Source organism: Mesocricetus auratus, unplaced genomic scaffold (genome assembly GCF_017639785.1).
Source record: "Mesocricetus auratus isolate SY011 unplaced genomic scaffold, BCM_Maur_2.0 Super-Scaffold_6730, whole genome shotgun sequence".
Taxonomy (NCBI): domain Eukaryota; kingdom Metazoa; phylum Chordata; class Mammalia; order Rodentia; family Cricetidae; genus Mesocricetus; species Mesocricetus auratus.
In genome coordinates, this window is record NW_024429184.1 from 112,311,688 (window position 1) to 112,330,677 (window position 18,990).

Here is an 18,990-nt window from a genome sequence, read left to right on the forward strand (position 1 = left end):
CAGTGTCTGCTTTGCTCCCAAATTCTTATCTTCCAAGCTTACCAAGTTTTAAACACCATGACCACAGCAACTCTTATAAAGAAAATGTTTAATTGGAGTGGCTTACTTCCAGTTACAGAGGTTCAGTTCATTATCATCAAGATGAGGAGCACGGCTGCGTGCAGGCAGAGGCGGTGCTGGGGCTCAGAGTACTACATCTGGCAGACAACAGGAAACCTCAAAGCCCACCCCTACAGTGACACACTTCCACCAACAAGGTCACACCCACTGCAGCAAAGTCACCCGCCTAATAGTACCACTCCCTATGAGATTATGGGGGCCAGTTATACTCAAACTGCCACAGTGGGCAAAACACCAGTGTACATAAAATACAAATGAGTAAATTTTAAAAAATGACCGAAAGCCACTTTGGAAGGAAAAGTTTAATTCAACACACACTCATGAGTCACACTTCAACACTGAAGGAAGTCAGGGCAGGAACAAAGGCAGGAACCTGGAGACAGGAGCTAAAGCAGAGGCCATGGAGAAATATGCGGACTGACTTGCTTCCACGGCATGTTCAACCTGCTTTCTTATGCCATCCAGGACCACCCAACCAGGGGTGGCACCACCCGCCCATCCATATCGATCATCAATTAAGAAAATGCACCATAGGCTTGCCTGCAGCCAGTCTAGTGGGGGCATTTTCTCCATTGAGGTTCCCTCTAGCAAAACAATGCCAGCCTATGCCACATTGTCACAAAACTAGCCAGCACGCGCCTCCTTCCTCTCCCACTCATTTTCTGAGAAGCCCGTAAGCAGCACTGTCCAGCTTCCCTGCTTTCCTCTGATCTAGTTTTACCTCACCAATTATATTCATCTCCGGTGGCCTTTGAGGAGCAACATGTGACCTCATATAGTTTCCTTAGCAACCCAATGAAGATAACCTCAAGATCTCCAAACAGTCTCTATGATTAAAGACAGTGAGGCGCCAGTCTGAGACACCCACAGCATGCTCTCCCAAGGTGTGCTCGTCCGCTTACGCCTTGTGCTTCCAAGCTTTTTCAGAATGTCTGCTAATGACCGTCAGCTCTACTTCATACTGGCTTGTCCTGAAGTTCTCTTTTGCATGGAAGCTACGGCTCTGGTTTTAGCTGAGCCAAGGGGCCTGATTCAGAGAACTCCTCAGGCTTGTGGGGGAGCTGGGTCTCTTATCCCTGCTGCTGCTGCTGACAGTACAGACTGGAATCCCTTCAAAACCGTGTACAGGGGTGGAGTGAATTTGGAAATATGCAGATGGAGATCTGGGAGGCGTCACATCTCTCCTTTGCCACAGAGCCTCCCAACAGACCCAGGTACTCTTCTGCCTCTAGGCATCTAAAACTGCTTTCCTTTGTACTTTATCTTTAAAAAACAAGTTTTTGAGACAGGTCTCATCTAACTCAGGCTAGCCTTGGCCTTCTACATGCTGGGATTCTAGGCTTGTGCCACCAACCCCGGCTGCTCTTCAAGATTCTAGGACTCATACAGCCCATTTGAGTTTCAGAGAGGGAGCTCAGGGCCGCAACAGCAGATGAGTGGGACTTCAAAAACAAGGGCCATGAGGCCACCTCAACACGTGTTTCACGTGGTCTAGACCCCAACGCCCACCCCTTATCTGTAAACCTCATCTAGGGGAGAAAGAATTGTCTCATTTCAGCAAATAATCAGTTTTGTGACTATAAGCACGTCACCAGCTCTGAGGCATCTGTAAAATGCTTATTACCACCTCCTCTATCTAATTAAAAAGTTAGGAGCCTGGCATGGTGGTGCACACCTTTAATCCCAGCTCTAGGGAGGCAGAGGCAGGGGGGTTCCAGGCCAGTCTGGTCTACAGAGCACGTTTCAAGACAGCTGAGGCTGTTAGACAGAGAAACCCTGACTCCAAAAATAAATAAATAAAAAAGTTTGGAAGACACAAATTAGAGATACTTCTATTTCTCAATCACAAGGAGATAAAGTAGTGCACAGAGCAGGAGAACGTTGGTGTGAGCTGTTACTTTTCTGCCTGCTTCCATACTCACCTATACTGAAATGAGCGGTACACCAAAACTTGCTTTGTTTCAGTGTACTCGGCAGAAAGGGTGACAAACATTTTGTACCCAGGTGGAAACACTTAGCAGGACTTTCTATAGCTTTCCTTCTCCATCAGAATATTTTATTCCTTCTTTGATTTTTCTGATACGTTTCATTATTGTCGATGCTGAAAAATAATGTTACCTATGCAAATGAATGCCAATCAGTAAAAATGGTTCTGAAAAAAAGTTATTCATGAGATGACCTCAGGTAGAGATGGGAGAAGTGTCACATCTTCCTCCTTAAGGGTAGGATTCAGGGCTATTTTGAGGCATAGAGAAACTTCACTAATTAATATGCATGGCTGGCACAGCAGATGGTTTGTATAGGTCACAAATGGGACACACAGTCATCTCAAAGAGGACAGCATATCCTCCTTCTCCTGCCACCAGGAAATTAAGGTAGTGAATACTCAACACTTGAGGCTAGTTATGTCTAGGGATGCTGCAAACATGTGTCAAGATGCCAGGGACCCCACTGGGTTTAGTAACCATGGAAACAGCTCCAGTTTGCTGAGGAGATCGTCATACAGACTGGCCACTCTGGCCAGGAAGGATGGGAAAATGTAACATTATTAAACCTGGAATTATGCAATTTGATGACTGAATTCTGTAATATGCAAACTATAACTCACCGAGACTATCTGGAAAATGTGGCAACAATTATTATCAATGGTATTTTGTCATTTTTTGGTTGGTTTTTGAGACAAGATCTGGTGACCAGGGGGTGGCTCAGTACTTAAAGAACCCGCAACCCCAGCCTCTGCAACCTCAATCTGATCCTCAGAACGCACATAAAGATGGACGTAGAGAACCAACTCCACAAGGTTGCCCTGACCTCCACACATGCTCCATGGTACGCTCACCACCACGCCAAGAGAAATAAAGAAAATAAGTTTTGAAATTTAACTTAAAATACAAATAAAAAGATTTTTAAAGTTGTGGTGCTGCTCTCAACGAGTAAAGTGCTCGCTGTGTAAGCCTGGCAACCTGAGTTCAATCAGTAGAGCCCACATCCAAGTGAAAGGAGAGAAAAACAAAAGCCAAGGTGTTATTCACACTAACTAAATTAGCACACTCTGAGTATACATACCACCAGAGGGAAATTGGTATTTAATGCTGAGAAAACCCCACAACACAATTTTGGGACATTGTCATCGCCAAAAGAAGGTCCTTTGTGTCTATGCGCAGCTCACAGGGCCTCTTCCTTCCTAGGTTAGGGTTAGGGTTAGGGTTAGGGTTAGGGTTTCTTTCCATCAGCTCTACCTCTCATATGCGGGAAGGGAAGCACAAACCCAAGCCCAGCCCCACAGCCAGCCTTCTCAGAGGATGCACTGTTGAGCACCAAGCTGGTTTGGCTTTGGTTTTTTTTTAAGCCTTATTGTTTTTTCATTTTATATGTGTTGTGGCTTCCAGGGTTTTGGGGGGGCCCTCCTTTTCCCCCTCTAGGAAAAACTGCAGTTAGTACTAGGACCCAGAGGCCACTCACAGCCTGGTCATTAAATGTCTTCCACATACAAATTCTGAAAAGCTTAATTCACTGCGTGGCTTCACTCATCACCACCACCACTTGTTGAAGTCTTAATATGAAAAGCAATTCAGAGTCCCAAAAGCACCTCTAGATAATTCACAATAAACTTGGGTCATCCACAATCGGGTTTAAAAATACTTTTCCAACTTTTTCACTGCCCAGCTGTGCTTGCCATCAGCCAAGCCAGTTGCTCATGGAGCTGCTATGGTCGTGAGGATTGGGGAGAGGAATGCTCCTACCTACAAAGCAAAGAGAAGAGGGAGACAGCTTGCTTAAAGTGTGGTCCCCCAGCAGCAGCAGCAGCAACAACACCCCCTTGGAAGCTTGGTAGGAGAGGACACTCTTGGGCCTGTCTAGACCAACATCAAGCTATCAGATCCCAATGCATGTGAAAATTCAAAGGACCTGGATTAGCAGTAGTGTCTATTGAATTACAGACCACAGACTGTACTTAGAAATCCAGCCAAGATTTTAGAAATAACTGAGTGAAAATATCTTCTCGAAATGTCCCTTCCCTTCCCACCCTCACCTCGGGGAACATCCCTACTTACTTGCATGTCCTCCCCATTTATTATTTATGGGAATGTGTTATCACTATGAAGCTGGCGTTTAGTATTAGACTTGCTAATTAGTTGTATCAACACACTCCTGCTGCATGTTATTGCATGCAGTCAGTTATACTGTGTGCAGCACAAAGGCTCAGCAGTCAACCTTCCAGTCAGCAAACAAGTGATGGGAGGGTCCAGAGGTGTGGCCAGTGTGGACGACAGAGACTGCTTTTCTTATGCAAAAGAGCTAAGAGCAAGACCAACCTAAAGCAGAAGCTAACCCTGCAGGGAGGAGCTCCGTGGGAAAGGCAATGCGGGCGGCCGCCTTTGCTGACTCGGATCCCAGCATCATGAACGTGTCACTTGCCTACCTCCACTTTGCAGGAGGGTACCTGCCATCTGACTCCAAGTCCTGGAGGACCATCATCCCGACTCTCTTGGTGGCTGTGTGTCTGGTGGGCTCCTTGGGGAACCTATGTGTGATCAGCATCCTCCTTCATGGTGTTTGGAAAAGAAAGCCATCCACGATTCACTCCCTGATTCTGAACCTCAGCCTGGCTGACATGTCTCTCCTGCTCTTTTCTGCACCTGTCCGAGCTACAGCATACTCCAAAGGTGTTTGGGATCTAGGCTGGTTTATCTGCAAATCCTCTGACTGGTTCATCCACACATGCATGACAGCCAAGAGTTTAACAATTGCTGTAGTTGCCAAAGTGTGCTTCACGGACGCAAGTGACCCAGCCAAGCAAGTGAGCATCCACAGCTGCACCATCTGGTCAGTGCTAGCGGCCATCTGGCTTGTAGCCAGTCTGCTTCCTCTGCCAGAATGGTTCTTCAGCACCACCAGACATCACGGAGGTGTGCAAATGTGCCTGCTGGATGTGCCCGCTGCGGCTGAAGGATTCATGTCAATGTTTGGTAAGCTCTACCCTCTCCTGGTGTTTTGCCTTCCTCTACTGCTAGCCAGCTATTATTTCCGGAGAGCTTATGGCCAATGTAAAAAACGAGGTACAAAAACACAAAAACTGAGAAACCAGGTGCGTTCAAAGCAACTCACAGTGATGCTGCTGAGCAGTGCGGTCACCTCCGCTCTTCTGTGGCTCCCCGAGTGGGTAGCCTGGCTGTGGGTATGGCATTTGAAGGCTGGAGGTCCACTGCCACCACAGGGGTTTATAGCCCTGTCTCAGGTCCTGATGTTCTCCATTTCTACAGCAAACCCTCTCATTTTTCTCATGATGTCTGAAGAGTTCAAGGCAGGCTTGAAAGGCATATGGAAATGGATAACCAGAAAGCCCGCAGCTGCCTCAGAGGGTCAGGAGGTACCAGCTCGAAACACAGAGGTCCTTCCTGACCAGGCTCCGTCTCCAGAGTCCCAAACATCCATTCAAGAGACAGACAGACCTGATTTAACCAACTCCAGCCAAGAGAAAAGTGACAAGACAGTGATTCCCATCCTCCCTGATGTTGAGCAGTTTTGGCATGAGAGGGACGCTGTCCCTTCAACACAGGACAATGACCCTACACCCTGGGAACATGAAGACCAAGAGACGAAGGGCTACAATTGATGGACTTAAGTTTCAAATAAAAACAAACTGTGATTATTGTATTTATTTGTACTGTTACTTAGCCATATTGCTGACTTAAAATTACCATTATAAATGACAAAGATGTCTTTCTGCATTTCCAAACTATACATACAACCTGGTAAGTAGATTGGCATGTGTGATTATGCTTCAGAATTCTGTCTAAAGAACTCACTAGAAGTGTTATGTAAAGAAAGCTATGTCAAAGTGATTATTGGGCTCACAGTAGCATTTCCCCCAAGGTATCCCCTAAATATAGGCCTGTACTGCACTGGCTAGAGAAGTTTATCAGACTGAGCCCACATAACTCTATATTCTTCCTGAAACTGCGAGCCCCAAGTCAGCAAATTATATTTCACCTAAGTATAGTTCAAAATCTACATCTACTCTGGCTTTCAAAAATTGTAAATTTTACTTGTTATCATTTGCTTAGTATATGTTAATATACTTGATGAAAAGTCCATAGAATTTTCCTGAGCAAAACTTACAAAATAATGAATACTTCTTCTATTCTGGGCTAATTTCAAACCATGGCTATCTGGGACCCAAGTTTAAGTAAATTTGCCTTACAGTATAAAAGCTATTTCAATCTTTAAAAATATACCTGAATGAGTTTTGGATTCAAAGTCTGAGAATATCAGTAGCCTAACAAGATATTCTGTATAATAATACAGAGAATTTTCAAGCTAATGTCCCTTCTCTTCCAAAACAGAATATTCTTCCACAAGCTGAAATGTATTTTCCTTGATTCTCTCTGTTCTCTAAGGTAGACTGTAATCCAAAGCTAATGATACTTTAACTATTGATTAAAGGCAAGCACAAAGGAGAACGACGGGGCTTTCCGTGTGTCATCAAACTTGAATACCCTCAAATTTCAAAATATTGCAGGGCTTCTAAGATATAAGACAATCAAGTGTAACAAAGTGTGGACCAGCACACACGAGAGACAGACAAAGCCCAGCACACAGTTAACACAGACTTTAGGAAACAGAATGGTCACAAGGACAATGCAAAGCAAAGGGCGATATAAGAAACACTGAGTCCCTCGTGTCAGACTGAGTATAGAAGAATGCAGCACAGCCAGTAAAACATCATCACGCATTCTCCCCCTTAAAATATAAGAAGCAGCATATATTTGTTTTGTCAATGGAACTTTGGGCTTTTTCCACTGCTGGGTACCTCTGAGAATAAAAATGCCTCTAAAATACGCAACGGAGAAGTCTGGAGAATATTATGCACAGTACAAGCAACTGTCATAAAAGGTTGTGGTTTTCAACACAGCAAGATGAAGCTGCCTTCTTTTACACTTGTTTCAGTATAAATTGTATTTGAAGCTCCCATATTCAAATAAATACTAGTTTAGCCCAAGAATCCAGAATAAACGCTTTGTGAATCCCTTACATGAAGAGTTGCCACTGAATCTGAGAAGCAGGAAGTTAAGCTTTTGTTTTATAGACACATATGTAGAATGTAAGCTCCAAGTGTATGAAATCTTGTAAAGAAATAAAAGCAATGCTTTACTTCTGACAGGTGTTAACTTAAAGCTGTCCGTGTCTTGAATTAGCATTTCAAACCATCACTCAGAACAAGAGGGCTTTATGAGGTGGCCTGAGGATGACAATGTGTCAGGTGTCTGGGTAAATGCAGACAAGTAACACCTTACGCTGCAGATATGGAACATATAATTATAATGAATCGTTCATCAAGAACATGAGAGTCCTGATCTCTTAAAAAAAAAAACAACTCTGCAAGGGAAAATGGACTCGCTCCTTTTAAGATAGTCCACAAAAGAATTTATGCCCAAAGTAGGAAACAGGACACAAGCTGTGTCTTTACTCTTTTCTACTGTGAGAAGATGTAGATACTACCACATGGAACTCAGAATGAAGGCCTCAGAGAAGGCAGACTTCTGTAGTAGTTTTCCTTTTAGCAAACATTTCATTTTCATTCCTTACAAAACTTACAAACACTTAGTAAATTTAATTTATAAACATAAATGTCAAAAGGGGGGATACAAATTCTATTTATCTGTTTATCATTTTCACAGCTTTAGACCTTAGTTAGCCAGCTCATCAATAATCTTCAACCAGTCACAATTTCTATGACACTTGGATAGATTTAAGCCAAATAATAAATAAGTATGGTTACGAATGTTATACATAACACAAACAACAGGTCAGCCGGTATTCCTTTCTAGATTTTGTTGCCTTCATGGCAGGTAGGAGACAATAGGGAAGATAATTAACATATCTTCTCACACATTTATGTAGCACTCTGGTACTGGCAACATATGAGAACAATATAGGACTTAAAAGAGAGAGCAAGAGAGAGAGAGAACGAGAGAGACAGAGAGAAGGGGAAGCCATGAAAACTTAACATCAAAGGTAAATTCATGGTGCATACATGACAGGTTGAAAGGAAACCCAAAAGGCACAAACCTTTGATATGTTAATAAGACAGAAACGAGAAAACAAAAATTACAATATTCTTGCTATTAAGCAACAGGTAGCATTAAAAGACTAAACACACAGGCACACAAAGGAAAAAGGAAGAGTAGGCTTTCTAAAAATTTCTTGTCTTTATATTGGAAATACAGTAGTCAAGCCTTTAAAAACTATATACTATCCAAGATTCAGTTGTCTCAAATTTCACATGCTGCTTTAAAAAAAAAGTTTAAGAGTTTTTATAAAATATATTGTGTAACAATAATCATTTACAATCCACATATATAAAAGGGTTGGTTTATTGTAGTTCAAATACATAAACTGAACCTTCAAACATCTTAAAATTAAACTTTAGAAACAAAAATTCAACATTCAAACAGGAGTAGTTTACAGGGAACACCCAGAAAGGTAATTTTGTTGTCTAATTCAGAATTTCGGTAAAGATCATTCAGCGGAGAATAAAGTATGTTTAACCAGGATTCTATTCTGGCCAACATGTTAGTTATGAATGTGTTCATAACCTGAGAAGAAATTACTAAATAAATCTTCTCCTGGGCTAAACAAGACTTGGCCTCTAACTCAGAGGGGAGAATCAAAGCACGGAAGTAAACAAATACAACTAAACTGTTCTTTAGAGACAAAGGTCAAAGTGTGTCCATCATAATAGTCATAGTCTCCAGAAGAATTCAATTCAGTGTTTTCTCTTTTACCCGCTTTAAAAAAAAAAAATCAAAACAAACCCCAACTTCAGTTTTCTTGGAGTCTGGTATTTGCAAGCTCCAATCACACGCACTCTTGTCTTGCTGAGTAACACTGCTAGTAAGAACACCACCAAGTCACTGACTTCAGAACAGGGTGATTTTTAGCTTCAAGATTTTAAATTTACTAGACAGCCTATATTTGAGTATGTAATGTCAGTCATGCCACACAAAGAAAAGCATTAAATATTTCAAAGTGTCTGTTCAGGGACTGCTCACAATTGCTTCTCCTTCTGCTCATCAGATGATTTTGCAATAGGTTGACTAATGCACATATATGTAAAAACCTGAAAATTTGGCTCATGCAAGCGTTTTCAATTAAAGAGCCCGTGGAAGGGTATTTAGAATTATTTTGTTGATCGTCTAGTGGGCTCTGATGCTGTGGGAGGTGGAGGTGGACCCCGGCGATCCAGGTCATCAACGTAGGCCACGATCAGTTTCCTCCTCTCCTCTGGTACACAGTCCAGTACTAGATACCGTTTGTCATTCTGCAAAATCTTTTCTACATCTTTCAGGTGCTGATCAGATTCTTGGATTAGCTTTTTGGATCTGAAATAAGAAAAAAGAATAGGAATTACTGACTGCTGTTCACTGGCCTTTCAGAATGAGCTGGAAATGTCCATCTAGATCCTAATTGTGTTTCCACTTTTTTTTTTTAAAGAAAAATTCACTGCAGCAGTCACCTTTGTAAATCGCTCAGCAAAGACTCCAACAAGTGAAAGGGCCTCAGAAGCTGAATTACCCTCCCGCCCCTACTGGTGGTCCCTCCAGATCAGGGCTGAGGGTGGGTAGGTAAATCTTGCCCGTGCTGTACCTGTTCTGTGGATGAACAGAGGACTTCAGTCTGCGGGGCTGCCAATCCCAGCATCTTTCACAAGCTTTCACTTTCACATCTTTCACTAAATTAACTATAAAAATGTAGAAAGAAGTCTTACTTCACATCTAGTTTAAAAGCCCAAGCTGATGCAAAACATTAAGGATCCTGACCAAAAAAATCCAAATGACAAAACACCTACAAACCACACCCTCAGCGCTATCTATCCTCCCGTGCACACCCTTCATAAGGTTGTCTTTAAAGGAAGAAATGCTGGAGCATGAAACGTAACTGGTTCCCTGCACACAGACTGTAGGCAACGCCAGACTGTTTTCCTGATCAAAGTTAGTAGTGGTGATGGACTTCTGGGTGTGCTACACCAAAACTTTTTTTTAAGGGCTCTGATTTGTAATTACAAAAAAAACAAAAACAAAAACAAAAAAACTGTATCCAGCAAACTGCTTTCCCAAGGGGGGGAAAAAGGATTTATCTGCCTTAACAAGATGATTTCAGGCATTGACGGTCTAACCATACTCAACAGTCCTCAGAGGAGGCAAAGATAATTCACGGTGAAGGATTCATTTAAAGTTTCTTCGTGAATACAATGCTTAAAGACTTGAGGGTTTTCAAAAAAAAAAAAAAAGCAGTGAAGTAAAAATAAAAGTATATTTTAAAAACTGGATGTAGATAACACAAAATAAGAATTGACATCTGGGCCCTTTCTTTAAAAACAAAAACAACAACAACAACAACAAAAAGAAAAAGGTACTGTGGTCCAGCCTGTATCTGCCCTTGAGGAGAGCTGGCATCTTCTGACTCCTACAGTTAACACTGTCACCGTGTGTGTGAGTGAAAAGTATGCTCTGGCCATTAGAGTACAGGCTAGTGGACAACAGCTGCCAGTGGGACACCTGACTGCACGTACCTGTATGTTATGAATTTGGTCTCTTTCAAAAGCGTCCTGAAGTCAGCTTTGGCAGTGATGTATTTGTCTCTGATGTACTCTTCAAACTCTCTTTGTTTTTTCTGCAGGGATGGGGGAAAATAAGGTTAAAGGGAAAACCCACAAATTCTAAAACAAACAGCTTCCTTATTAAAGCAGTAATCTGTGAGACCTTTAATAAAATTCAGAACAGAAAAAGAAAAGGCAAGGATATGTTTTTCTTCCTATAGAACTTACTGTAGCATATAGATAGCCTGTACATTTTAAAGGAGGAAACACAAGGAAGAGAAAAACCACAAGAGTGTGGAAGCACATTCAACTAAAATGAAATTTGTCTTCACGGTGTCCTCAGCAGGCAAGCACAAGAGAAACAGGGACTAAGGATCAAGCACTGATTTCCTATAGAGTGTATACAAAGCAAGGGGACACTCAGAACATAAACACATACTGCTTTCTGGTGAGGAAACTGCAAGGAAGGTTCTGTCACCCATACAGACCTTGCTATCAATTCCTCGTAAGTAAGGTAAGTTAGGAGCTGACAGTGGGTCTCCTAGCTATCAGTCCTACATATTTTGTGGTCCACATCAAAAACGCAACTTATTAGAGTTCTAAGTTTGAGAAAGAAATTTAGTCTCTGGGCTTTTCAATGTCAGACCCAGAGACACCAATTAGTAACAAAACAGCAAGTAAAGCAAAAGAGACAAATTGGTGTGTTACAGTAAGCTGTTCTGTATTATTTCCTATGTGCGCTTGTTTCCTACACGGAAGCCAGTGTGCAAGAGCTGGGCTCCACTTTTAAAATCTCATGCATTGGACATTGTGCTGCTGTACAGTCTCCTCTACAAGAACTTAGTATCTCACACTGTTTGCCAGTTAACTCAAGAGGGAGGTGCTTTGAAAGCTTAACAATTGTCAGCCCCACGTCTACCTAGCAAAAACTGACTACAGTTTCATTCAACTGGTAAGATCCTTAAACTCCACCTACTAATTAAAATTCTAACTTTAGATTACTGCTTTCTTGTTAATATATGGAGCACGTTTTTTTTTAAATATGTACTTAAAAGCCAGACATGGTGGCACATGCCTTTAATCCCAGCAATAGGAAGGCAGAGGCAGGTGGATTTCTGAGTTCAAAGCCAGCCTGGACTACAAAGCAATTCCAGGACAGCTGGGAAATTTATAGAAAAACCGTATCTCGAAAAACTGTTTGGTAAAACTCAGTTTGATGTTTGGTTAAGGCACTAATGACATGATTATGCTGCACCTATCAATATTTATGAACTTCAAAGTGTATAGTGCACACCTGTAGCCTCAGCACTCTGTGGGCTAAGGTAGGAGGTTTATTAGGATGCCAACCTAAGTTATAGTGACTTCCATGCAAACCCAAGCGTCATAAGGAGATATTCCAAATCCACTTACCCTGTCACTGGAGGAGAACTTAATACACCGAGGATCTTCCTTAATTATTTTTTTTACTTCTTTCCATGTGGATGTTAAGGTGATCTTTGGAAAAAAAATAAGTGAAGCAAAACATAAATACAATTTTCTTTTATTCAGGGAGTCAAACTGCAGCACATATCGTACATAATATTACACACTGACCTGCAATCTCTTGTAATGCCCAAGCGTAACTGGACTAGTTAGGGACAGGGAGCAGCTTTTATGCAATTTCTTTTTGCTGGCTTGCCACAAGAGTTATTTTCATGGCCATACTTTCAAGGTGGGCTAAGACAATCACCTGCAAACCCTGTATTTACACGGGCAAACATCGTAACTTCTGAAGAAACCATCACCAAAAAGAGCAGATAAACAGAACAAACCCTGGCTAAGAAGCCGTACACTTCCAGGCGAGGGCTGCAGCAGCACACTGCAGATGGAGGGAAGAAGGAGCGCCCCTGCTGAAGCACAGCTAAGGGCATTTCAGTCACCAGAGAAGCAACTGTACCTCTGGGAGCTGCAAAAGGAACTAATTCCTGACAAGTGAGAGAACATTGTGACGCGTTTAAAAGGGGAATCAGAAGAGAATGTCAAATGTGGGTCTGATCAAGACACTAAAAATTGTGCCAGTATTTTACGTCAAACTATAAATGAAGATTCCAGAAATGAAAGACAGGGATTCTCACCGCAGAAGTTTCATCCAGAAGTTGCCTAAAGTGCTCCCTTTTCTTTTTGGTAAGTGCTTCAATGTGTTCATTAAAAAGCTTCTCTTTCTCCTCTCTTTCCAATAAGGACCCAGATTCCCAGCGGTGATCTTTCCGGAGGGTCCTCCTAGTATCAGACCATGACACATCTGAAGAACGTACCTAAAAACAAAGAACAATGTGTGTGTGAACAATGTGTATTTGGTGCACACTCCACCAAGTGGACTTCGCATATTTGTACAATAAGAAGCTCAACACTGTAGTCAGGAATGATTAGCTTCATCTGGGCTTTATAAAGGTAGTCACATTCAAAACTAAAAAACATCACCTGAAAAACAATTGATCCATCCTTTCAACTAGACTACCTCATAAATGAATCTTGTCTTAAAAGACCATGTTAAATACAACATTCAGTAAGTAAATTTGTTCAGATTACCATCAAGTTAACCAAAAACTAAACAATGTACATTTCTAATCATTTAAGCAAGAAGGTTATAGAAGTACCATTTTAGCTAAGAAGTCTCCTAAAACCTACTTTAGAACAGAACTCTTAACTCCTGGCGATCAATTACATGACAAAATACTCAGGCTGGCATGGGCTGGGTGGGGGTAAAGATGAGGAGCACATCATCGTCCAGTCGGGACCACTAAAAAGTTTAAGCAGTACTTTATGTCTTTAAATGTTGTGTCAAGTAAAAGAAATGTTAATTGTTTTCTTTTATCACTAAATAACCCCTCTTCAAAAAGCAGTACAACAAACCCTGACCTCAAATCTGGACTTATTAACCCATCTATTAAAAGAAACATTTGTAACCCACAGCAAAAGGTCATAATATATGGAAATTAGTGGGCATGACAATGCACATACATAAAACAGTAAGGGTAAAAAGTATATGATTATTTCAATAGATATAGAAAAACACAGCACTCGGGAGACAGAGGCAGGCAGATCTCTGTGAGTTCAAGGCCAGCCTGGTCTACAGAGAGTTTCAGGATAGCCTCCAAGCAAAATCAAATACCCTTTCATAACAAAAACTCTGAATAGGAGCCAGCAAGATGTTTCAATAGGTAAAGGTGCTGACTGCCAAGTTCAATAGCTAGAGTCTAATCCCAGGAACACATGATAGAAGGAGAGAACACACTCCTGAAAGCTGTCCTCCAAGGTCCACACATACTGCATGCCCCAAGGGCACACATGTACTTTTACTGGATACAGGGGGGTGTAATCCAATGCAGTGAAGACCATCCATGATGAGTTATAGCTAACCATCTCCAAGAAGTTGAACATTTTTCTTCTAAGACATGAGGTATTAGGAAATCCTCTCTCAGCCTGCCTTATCAAAATAGTACTTTAAAGAAAGCAAGAGGAAAAAAGACATCTAAACAGGAAGCAAGAGTTCAAAATGACTCTAGTTGCTGATGACATGATACTTCATATAGAAAAACCAGAAGATTCCACTAAAACACTATTAGAAATGATAAATTTAAGCCAGGTGTTGGTGGCGCAAGCCTTTAATCCCAGCACTCGGAAGGCAGAGGCAGGCGGATGTCTGTGAGTTCGAGGCTAGGCTGGACTGACAGCCTCCAAAATAATACAGAGAAACCCTGTCTCGTAAAAACAATAACAACAACAACAAAACAAAAACAAAAACAAAAAAGAAATAAATTTAGTAAAGTTAAAAGAATACAAAAACCACCATACAAATGTTAGTAAGATTTCATAAGCAACCAAAATGTAAAGTGTAAGAAAATACCGCATGCAATAGCACTAACACTCTCCCCCAAAATAGCAGTTTATATAAATTTAAGCAAGGAGTAAATTACTTGTATGCTAAAAACTATTAAAAACTGACAAAAAAGAAAACCTGAATAAAGTACAAATCAAACAATCCGGATGATATTCTGTGCCCACTGATTAGAGAAACAGTTCTTAAATTCCTTTGGAGTCACAAGATCTCAAGAGCCAAGACAATCTTGAGCAAAAAGAACAAAAACAGAAGCACCACATACTGATTTCAAAATGTAATTATGATACTACTAACTTTGAAAAAAAGACAAAGTAATAGCATCATAAATTAGTTGGTTCACCAACACCATCAATGGCACAGTACTACAGACAATGACAGGAAACGGAGAATAAAAAGACAGAAAGGGACGAAAAGTAGAAAAATGTACAAATGTCTTAGCATCTAAATTTTGTGTTTGGCACTGAAACGACAACTAAGTAAGATGGCACCTGTATTCAGTGTCACAGTAGTGTATGCTAAACGCAAGGTGCTACGGGCGGGACGCAGCTCGAGGAGGGGTCAGTGTGTGTTTTGTCTGGCTAATTTATTGGTTTTTCCAGGCAGGTTTCCTCCTGTCTTTGCCTCCCAAGTGCTGGGGGTAAAGGCATGTGCCACCAGCACCCAGCAAGAATGAGAAAGTACATCATTGTGGTGGGGAGGTGACAGGCTGCCGCAGACAGAAGAGAAGAGAGCTTCCTTACGTAAAAGAAAGCTGCACACCAAGGCCTGAGGAGAGCAAGAGTGATAGATAAGGAGCAGACCAGGATGGTCTACTTTATCCAAGAAGCGGAACTAGAGTATGGTGGTACAAGCCTGTCAAGGCAAGAGGGTCAGTGTCTGAGACCAGTCTGGCAACAAAGGAAAACCCTGTCTCAGAGCAAACAAACAAAGGAACTGAATTTTAAAACAAAATAAAAAACAACAAAAGAGACGATTTGACTGGCAGGCATTTACTGGGAGTATGGAGAGCCTTCACCTCATCAAGTAACCAGGAGACACAAAGAGGTTTGCTCTTCATAAAACCACTGCAACTGCAACTAAAGCAAAAGACACGGGGAAGGCAGGAAGGAATGAGATCTCAAAGTACTGAAAATGTCCAGGGTGTGGAGCACACAGGAAAGCAGCACAGAAGCAGGAAGAAGCGAGGTGACACAGGGGCAGGAGAGCCCAGCTAGTATAGCAGTCAGTGTGGAAAGACAATGGCTGCAAGGGATGACACAGCAGAGCAGCCCCAGTATTCAGGGTTTCCCCACACACCTCAACAAGCCCAGGGCTAAGGCAGGACTTCTGAGAAAGTCGTAGAGTCACCTCTTGGGTCAGTACTCTCTAATACTGCATCTCACAGCATCTATAATATGCCTGATCACAAAGATCCTAAACTAGTGGTTCTCAACCTATGGGTCTCCACCCCTTTGGGGTTCCTATATCAGATGTTTGCATTACAATTCATAACAATAGCAAAATCAGTTATCAAGTAATAATGAAAATGTTATGGTTGGGGGTCACCACAACATTGAGAACCACTGCCCTAAGCCATCAAGAAAAAAGTTCAATTATGCCTAGCATACTTTATTTCAATTGCAGGTATGTAATAGTTTTAGATGGCTTTCACCAAAAACTATCTTCAAAATTAAACTCTGAAGTTACGAATTTTCATTTTAAAAAACATCTAACTTTGAAATTTGTTTTCCTATGCCAATAGTATTATAATAACAAGAATTCAATTTTTAAATGCCCTGCATATAACAAATTATGTTATAATGAAGTAACTTCCAACATCCAATATACAGTACCATGTCAGAAAGAAGAGCCTTGAAATTCTGGATTGCTTCCTCTCGTTTGTGCTGTTCTCTCTCTCGGTCAATTTCTTTCGTTTGCTCAGAACGTGCTTTTTGAACTTCTCTTTCCCGTTCTCGAAGGCTTGCCTCAATGCGGGCTTGCCTTTCCAGCTCCTTTTCCTTTTCTGAGTCTAAATTCTGCAAAAATGAAATTACATTATCCTCTTTACCAACCTCATTAAGATTTCTTCATAAATTCCGCAGTGACAGCACACGACTCTAATACCAGCAGGCAGGAGACAAGGCAGGAGGATCTGAGTTCAAGGCCAGCCTGATATACAGAGCTAGTCCCAGGATACTATATGGCTACACAGAGAAATTGTCTGGGGGAAGACAGGGGTTTTTTACCATAAAATACCTTGCCAACAAAATTGTTCAAATGTAACTTTTCCCTAGAACATTACTAAACATGTTTTCCAATCAACTAAAAGATTCATAATTTCATCTTCCCCATCAATTATAAGAAATATTCCACACCAACATCAAAGTAACATACACCTTTAAACAAGGTTAGACAATGTAATATTAAGGGCAAAATACCAGTGAATATGATGGTTTACCTTAGCTATTTTCTCTATGTACTGCTTGAAAAGGTCTTCTCTCATTGAAGAACTGTCTACCGCTTTGTACCGGGGGTCACTTTCTACTTTGTCTTTTACTTTGCTCCATCGAGACTGACTGTCCAAGTGATGATTGGATAACAGCTCAAAGAAATCCGATTTAATCTACATTTTAAAACAAGTGAAGGTAGGATAATACACTGTGAGAAATTCTCCATGCCTAAGTAATTAACAATCTACTTCTTGCCTTAATCATGGTTATAGTAATTTTTTAAAGTCACTTACTTGGAGGGCAAAGAATCTTAGTGAAAAAGCAATTCCCACATTATTAAAAAAGATAAAACTCAAGAAGCATACAATTTAAAATCTGCCAAACTCCCATCACGTTTTACACTACACAGACAGTAGCACTTAGGTTGCTTGTTTGCCTTTGAGTTGACGGCTGCCGCAGAACTTCCCCCTGAACTGAGTGAGCTGCACATAGTTTCAGCAAGCTCCAGGCTTGAGGTGACAGAAAATACTTTAATATGAAGATGGTAAGAATGACTCATTTTAAAAACTAGATGAATAATTTTCATTCTTAAAAAGATGATGTTTATACTTACCTTCATAAGATTATATAATTTTTATACATTTAAAAAACATTCCAGTGTCTGTATTTTTTAAGAAGTACACATGCCTCCATTCATTTTGCAATAAAGTTTAGAGCATACACATTTGTCAAGTACTATGATCAAATTAAGTGTCAAAAGCCCTGAAGAATACTAAACCTAGACCTCAACTCTAAGAGAGGTTTGTTTAATGGGGGAGTGAATGTGAGAGGCATTTGTTTTTATGGATCTCAACTGGGTTTTACATGTTCACCATTTGAATTACTATGTACTGCTACATACAACAGAAGCAGAGGCAGTAGAACACTGGTCAAGCCTCCATTTTACCCACTAGGATTGAATAGTCTACCTTCCTTCCTGACTAAAGAATGAGGAATTAGAAATGGCATTAGAATCTAACCTGTTGTACAAGAATGAATGAATGGTACTTTCTGCCTATTCCTATTATTATTCTCTCTCAGAACTACTTTCTCCTAACAGAAGATTATGGGAGGTTATGTTCTTTTTGAAAATCATTTGTAAAGTTCTAAGACAAAGAACGACTGTATTAGAAACATTTCTGAAAGCCAGAGAAAACAATCAGTCACAGATTTCTGTTATTAAACTTGGGCTTTAACTTAGTTTGAATTAGTAAGAAATGCCCGTAAGCCCAACTTTTCAAGTATTAAAGTTCAGTAATAGCCCAACTTTTCAATCCACCTTGTCAACTTTGTATCTGATAAATACCAAATTCCTAGGTGTGCTTGGTAATTAGAAGGCAAAATTTAGACTAAAATAACACATGTACTTTGTGTCAAAAAAGACTTGTTCTAAGCCATGGGAATTTATATTAACTTAAGTCTTCAAACATTAGATGTAAACTATATAGTTACAGTTCTTAATGTCATACATGAACAAGTACTATAAATAAACTCTTTAAATCTTTTCATTGTGGGAATTACCATGACAAGCTTGCTACAGCTGCTAAGCATGAAAAGTAGTCAATAAATAAATGGCAAAAAATGAAATTTACCATCAGCTTAACTTACAGCCCTTCTGTTTTCTATTCTTACCACAGCAAAAATACACTGCACAGCACAAAACTTAAAAAAGAAAAAAAAATTTCCAATGGAGTTAGCTCTTTACAGTAAACAAAAGCTTGGGTACTGGCTTTTGCAGACAAAATACATACTCTAAGGGCATGTTTCTTTACAAAATGAAAAGCTACAGTGAAACAAACCCTTATTCTTGCTGATTGCAAGGTTAACAGAAACAATACAGAGAAAAAGTGATAAAATTTTCATTAACCAAACATTTCACAAAATGTGAACATAAAATCTATTACACTTAACCCTTATAA

The 18,990-nt window shown here is 40.6% G+C and overlaps 2 protein-coding genes across 2 annotated transcripts in view; one reads left to right on the forward strand and one right to left on the reverse strand.

The window, feature by feature from the left end:
- Positions 1-4,462: 4,462 nt before the first annotated feature.
- Positions 4,463-7,290, forward strand: Gpr151 (G protein-coupled receptor 151). The gene has a single exon (XM_005069055.4). The coding sequence runs from the start codon at positions 4,484-4,486 to the stop codon at positions 5,735-5,737; it is 1,254 nt and encodes a 417-aa protein (XP_005069112.1). The 5' UTR covers positions 4,463-4,483; the 3' UTR covers positions 5,738-7,290.
- A 1,190-nt stretch (positions 7,291-8,480) lies between these two features.
- The window catches only part of Tcerg1 (transcription elongation regulator 1), a 51,357-nt gene continuing 40,847 nt past the window's right edge, over positions 8,481-18,990 (reverse strand). The window contains 6 exon segments of the mRNA XM_021226636.2: positions 8,481-9,506; positions 10,697-10,797; positions 12,134-12,217; positions 12,838-13,017; positions 16,436-16,618; positions 17,041-17,205. Of these exon segments, the coding sequence (XP_021082295.1) occupies positions 9,305-9,506; positions 10,697-10,797; positions 12,134-12,217; positions 12,838-13,017; positions 16,436-16,618; positions 17,041-17,205 (915 nt within the window). The 3' untranslated portion in view covers positions 8,481-9,304.